A 6,209-nucleotide genomic window follows, 5' to 3' on the forward strand; every position below is an offset into this window, starting at 1 on the left:
TCAGTAGTGTGTGTGGCCTCCACGTGCCTGTATGACCTCCCTACAACGCCTGGGCATGCTCCTGATGAGGTGGCGGATGGTCTCCTGAGGGATCTCCTCCAAGACCTGGACTAAAGCATCCGCCAACTCCTGGACAGTCTGTGGTGCAACGTGACGTTGGTGGATGGAGCGAGACATGATGTCCCAGATGTGCTCAATTGGATTCAGGTCTGGGGAACGGGCGGGCCAGTCCATAGCATCAATGCCTTCCTCTTGCAGGAACTGCTGACACACTCCAGCCACATGAGGTCTAGCATTGTCTTGCATTAGGAGGAACCCAGGAGGAACCCAGGGCCAACCGCACCAGCATATGGTCTCACAAGGGGTCTGAGGATCTCATCTCGGTACCTAATGGCAGTCAGGCTACCTCTGGCGAGCACATGGAGGGCTGTGCGGCCCCCCAAAGAAATGCCACCCCACACCATGCCTGACCCACCGCCAAACCGGTCATGCTGGAGGATGTTGCAGGCAGCAGAATGTTCTACACGGCGTCTCCAGACTGTCACGTCTGTCACATGTGCTCAGTGTGAACCTGCTTTCATCTGTGAAGAGCACAGGGTGCCAGTGGCGAATTTGCCAATCTTGGTGTTCTCTGGCAAATGCCAAACGTCCTGCACGGTGTTAGGCTGTAAGCACAACCCCCACCTGTGGACGTCGGGCCCTCATACCACCCTCATGGAGTCTGTTTCTGACCGTTTGAGCAGACAAATGCACATTTGTGGCCTGCTGGAGGTCATTTTGCAGGGCTCTGGCAGTGCTCCTCCTGCTCCTCCTTGCACAAAGGCGGAGGTAGTGGTCCTGCTGCTGGGTTGTTGCCCTCCTACGGCCTCCTCCATGTCTCCTGTTGTACTGGCATGTCTCCTGGTAGCGCCTCCATGCTCTGGACACTACGCTGACATACACAGCAAACCTTCTTGCCACAGCTCGCATTGATGTGCCATCCTGGATGAGCTGCACTACCTGAGCCACTTGTGTGAGTTGTAGACTCCGTCTCATGCTACCACTAGAGTGAAAGCACCGCCAGCATTCAAAAGTGACCAAAACATCAGCCAGGAAGAATAGGAACTGAGAAGTGGTCTGTGGTCCCCACCTGCAGAACCGCTCCTTTATTGGGGATGTCTTGCTAATTGCCTATAATTTCCACCTGTTGTCTATTCCATTTGCACAACAGTATGTGAAATGTATTGTCAATCAGTGTTGCTTCCTAAGTGGACAGTTTGATTTCACAGAAGTGTGATTGACTTGGAGTTACATTGTGTTGTTTAAGTGTTCCCTTTATTTTTTTGAGCAGTGTATTTCACCATCTATAGGAATGCTGTCTACACTGACTGTAGAAAACATTAAGAATACCTTCCTAATATTGAGTGGCACGCCCCCCACACACACACACTTTTGCCCACAGAACAGCCTCAATTTGTCGGGGCATGGACTCTACGAGGTATCGAAAGCATTCCACAGGGATGCTGGCCCATGTTGACTCCAATTCTTCCCACAGTTGTGTCATACATACACATACACAATCCATGTCTCAATTGTTTCAAGGCTTAAAAATCCTTCTTTAACCTGTCTCCCCCCATCTATACTGATTGAATTGGATTCAACAAGTGACGTTAATAAGGGATTCACCTGGTCAGTCTATGACATGTAAAGAGCGTAATGTTATGTACACTCCCCCTTCTTCCTCTAGAAATCATGGATCGGGTGGCTCTGGGTGAGTGGCCGTGCCTGCGGCCTGCTGTCAACCCTCAGATCCACAGCCAGGAGCTGGGACAACTCATGCAGCGCTGCTGGGCAGAGGAGCCCACCGAGAGGCCAGAGTTCAACCATATCAAACTGCTGCTACGCAAACAGAACAGGTGGGTGTAGGGTGTGGAAGTGGGGAGAGTTTGTGTTCCATGATGTCATTAATGTTTGTGTGTCTCCACTCCAAAAAAGGAGTATGACTCCAGTACCTGTCAAAAGTTTGGACCCACCTACTCATTCAAGTTTTTTTTCTTTTTTTTATACTATTTTCTACATTGTAGAATCATGTAGTAACCAAAAAAAGTGTTAAACAAATCAAAATATCCTTTATATTTTATATTCTTAAAAATAGCCACCCTTTGCCTTGTTGACAGCTTTGCACACTTTTGGCATTCTCTCAACCAGCTTCATGAAGAATGCTTTTCCAACAGTCTTGAAGGAGTTCCCACATATGCTGAGCACTTGTTGGCTGCTTTTCCTTCACTTTGTGGTCCAACTCATCCCAAACCATCCCAATTGTGTTGTGATCGGGTAATTGTGGAGGCCAGGTCATCTGATGCAGCACTCCATCACTCTCATTCTTGGTCAAATAGCCCTTACACAGCCTGGAGGAGTCATTGTACTGTTGAAAAACAAATGATAGTCCCACTAAGCGCAAACCAGGTGGGATGGCGTATTGCTGCAGAATGCTGTGGTAGCCATGCTGGTTAAGTGTGCCTTGAATTCGAAATAAATCACTTACACTGTCACCAGCAAAGCACCCCCACATCATCACACCTTCTCCTCCAAGCTTCACGGTGGGAGCCACACATGCAGAGATCATCTGCATCTCACAAAGACACGGTGGTTAGAACCAAAAATCTCAAATTTGGAATCATCAGACCAAAGGACAGATTTCAACCAGTCTAATGTTCATTGTTTGTGTTTCTTGGCTCAAGCAAGTCTCTTATTATTATTTGTGCCTTTTAGTAATGGTTTCTTTGCAGCAATTCGACCATGAAGGCCTGATTCACGCAGTCTCCTCTGAACAGTTGATGTTGAGATGTGTCTGTTACTTGAACTGTGTGAAGCATTTATTTGGGCTGCAATTTCTGAGGCTGGTAACTCTAATGAACTTATCCTCTGCAACAGAGGTAACTCTGGGTCTTCCTTTCCTGTGGCGGTCCTTATAAGAGCCTGTTTCATCAGAGCGCTTGATGGTTTTTGCGACTGCACTTCAAGAAACTTTCAAAGTTCTTGAAATTTTCCGGATTGACTGACCTTCGTGTCTTAAGTAATGATGGACTGTTGTTTCTCTTTGCTTATTTGAGCTGTTCTTGCCATAATATGGACTTGATATTTTACCAAATAGGGCTATCTTCTGTATACCACCCCTACTTTGTCACAACACAACTGATGGCTCAAACACATTAAGAAGGAAAGAAATTCCACAAATTAAATTTTAACAATGGAAAACCTTTTGACTGAAATGCATTCCAGGTGACTACCTCATGAAGCTGGTTGAGAGAATGCCAAGAGTGTGCAAAGCTGTCATCAAGGCAAAGGGTGGCTACTTTGAAGAATCTCAAATATAAAATATGTTGATTTTTTTATTTGTTTAACACTTTTTTGGTTACTACATGATTCCATATGTGTTATTTCATTTTATTCTACAATGTAGAAAATAGTAAAATAAAGAAAAGCCCTTGAAGGTGTGTCCAAACTTTTTACTGGGACTGTGTGTGTGTGTGTGTGTGTGTGTGTGTGTGTGTGTGTGTGTGTGTGTGTGTGTGTGTGTGTGTGTGTGTGTGTGTGTAGGGAGTGCAGCACTAACATCCTGGATAACCTGCTGTCCCGTATGGAGCAGTATGCTAACAACCTGGAGGAGCTGGTGGAGGAGAGAACCCAGGCCTACCACGAAGAGAAACGCAAGGCTGAGGCCCTGCTCTACCAGATACTACCACAGTGAGTCTCTGCTACACACACACACACACACACTGAGTCAATACTATACACACACACACACACAGTGCCTAATGTTACTGTCTGTACCTGCAGTTCAGTGGCGGAGCAGCTAAAGAGAGGGGAGACGGTGCAGGCCGAGGCCTTTGATTCAGTCACCATCTACTTCAGTGACATTGTGGGCTTCACAGCCATATCAGCTGAGAGCACACCTATGCAGGTGAGAAAGTACAATCACATTGTGACACGACTCACACAGGTGTGACAAGTTACAAAGATAGACTTTACAAGGGAAGCCATAGTCAAACCCAACAATTCCCATTCTGCTCTAAAAAATGTTTGCCTCTTTAGGTAGTGACCCTGCTCAATGACCTCTACACCTGTTTTGATGCCATCATTGACAACTTTGATGTTTACAAGGTAACATTATATTTCTCATCAATGTGCAGATGAAGGAAAGGAAAAGAGGAGATGAAGCCTCTATTGAAATCCTCCATTATGACACACTGACATCCCTGCCCCTGCCTTTTCTGTGGCGCCCCCAGGTGGAGACCATCGGCGATGCCTACATGGTGGTGTCTGGCCTGCCGGTGAGGAACGGGAAGCTACACGGCCGAGAGATCGCCCGCATGGCCCTGGCTCTGCTCAACGCTGTACGCACCTTCAAAATCCGCCACCGGCCTGACCAGCAGCTCAAACTACGCATTGGCATCCACAGCGGTGAGCGGCACGTGATGTTCACATACTAACAGACACAGTGATGATATACCAATTTCAGTTGCGTGATTGACCAATTCACTGCACTCTATATTCAGGCCCTGTGTGTGCAGGAGTGGTGGGGCTGAAGATGCCACGGTACTGTCTGTTTGGAGACACAGTCAACACCTCTTCACGACTGGAGTCCAATGGTGAAGGTAAGCCACAGTAGTCATACAACATGTGGGTTTTAAATCTGGGACTCAAGTTCCACAGTTCTGCTGGTTTTCATATCTCTATAATAGTTAATTGACTAATTAAGGATTGCTCCCCTCACCTTCTCTCCCGCACAGCGCTGAAGATCCATGTGTCTGCGGCCACACGTGACGTCCTGCAGGAGTTCAACTGCTTCCAGCTGGAGCTGAGAGGAGATGTGGCGATGAAGGGGAAAGGGAAAATGACCACCTACTGGCTACTGGGAGAGAGCAAGAGCAACGAGTCAACGAGCTAAGGGGACAAGCCAAGGAGGGAGGAAGGTCATGAAGGAGGAAATGGTGGAGGAAAATGTGAGCAAATAATGGGAACCACTGATTGATGTTCTGGAGCAAGTAAACAAATGAAGAGGCCTGGTGAATGAATGAGGTGGGGATTGGGGAGGTAGATGTGGAAGAAGGAGGATGTGGAGAACATTCTTCACTTTAGCCATCCTGCACTTGAACATCTAGATTCTAAGGACATATAGAAAGCTACATGCTCTGAGAGTGTGTGTGTGATGTTCTGTGTATATGTTTTTCCAGTTATATTTCGATGTTGAAGGTTTTGGATGCAACACTGATGGTATTTAGATTGGTAAAAAAACAAAATGGTTCACAAACAAACCTTTACAGGAGGTTGTGGATATTGCTACCTGGTGGTCACATTGTGTAACTGTTTTTTGAATTCATGTATTTTATGAGTACATAGTATCCCACTGGGCACGGAAGTCAGTTCAACATCTAGAGTTGTCAACTAATTCAATGTGAAATTAACATTGGATTCAGAAAAAAAGACTAAATGGCCGTACGTTGATGACTTTTTTGCAAATCCAATCAGTTTCCCACGTTGATTCAACATCATCACATACATTTTGGGGGTTGAAATGACATGTAATGACGTTCAAACTTTGGGTCTGGGATTTATCATTTGATTAATTTCCACGGTAGTGTTTGTGACATGTATCCTCAGACCCCAACCACAATCACTGAGCCTACTCTGGAGTTAAAATGACTTGCTTTATATATGTGGGTGGGTGGGTGTGTCTAATGTCTCATCAGTGTATATGATTTGTCTGTTTACAGTCATATTAGTCTTATTATTTTGTACAATACAGATGTTGTTTATTTCTCAATAGATTATTTTTCTATTGCCTAAAGGGCAATTCACAGAAATGCACTTAAGATAGATACATCCTCTTACTCTGGTGAAATAAAGTCAAGCGTCCCACTTCTTCAACACCGTATACAGTTTCATTATTCTCACTGAAGTGTACGATTGCCTCTCAATCTGTCTAATCAGATTCAGTGTAATGCATTATTGTTGTTAGTAAAAATATGCAGCTGAGCTTACATCATACCCATTGAAAGTGGCATGATTTTGAACATTACACGTAACAGACAAAATAATGGAAACACTTGAGTAAATGGGGGATACAAAGTATATTGAAAGCACGTGCTTCCACACAGGTGTGGTTCGTGAGTTAATTAAGCAATTAACATCCCATCATGCTTAGGGTCATATACAAAATGCTGGGC

General features: G+C 45.4%; 1 protein-coding gene across 1 annotated transcript in view; it reads left to right on the forward strand.

The window, feature by feature from the left end:
• The window catches only part of LOC109908026 (atrial natriuretic peptide receptor 1), a 58,915-nt gene extending 52,998 nt beyond the window's left edge, over nt 1–5,917 (forward strand). Inside the window, exons 16-22 of the mRNA XM_020506399.2 lie at nt 1,727–1,895; nt 3,580–3,726; nt 3,820–3,943; nt 4,075–4,143; nt 4,269–4,443; nt 4,539–4,637; nt 4,773–5,917. Coding sequence (XP_020361988.2) covers nt 1,727–1,895; nt 3,580–3,726; nt 3,820–3,943; nt 4,075–4,143; nt 4,269–4,443; nt 4,539–4,637; nt 4,773–4,930 — 941 coding nt within the window. The 3' untranslated portion in view covers nt 4,931–5,917. The remainder of the gene's footprint in view (nt 1–1,726; nt 1,896–3,579; nt 3,727–3,819; nt 3,944–4,074; nt 4,144–4,268; nt 4,444–4,538; nt 4,638–4,772) is intronic.
• The last annotated feature ends 292 nt before the right edge of the window (nt 5,918–6,209 follow it).

Source organism: Oncorhynchus kisutch, linkage group LG2, assembly GCF_002021735.2.
Source record: "Oncorhynchus kisutch isolate 150728-3 linkage group LG2, Okis_V2, whole genome shotgun sequence".
Lineage (NCBI taxonomy): Eukaryota > Metazoa > Chordata > Actinopteri > Salmoniformes > Salmonidae > Oncorhynchus > Oncorhynchus kisutch.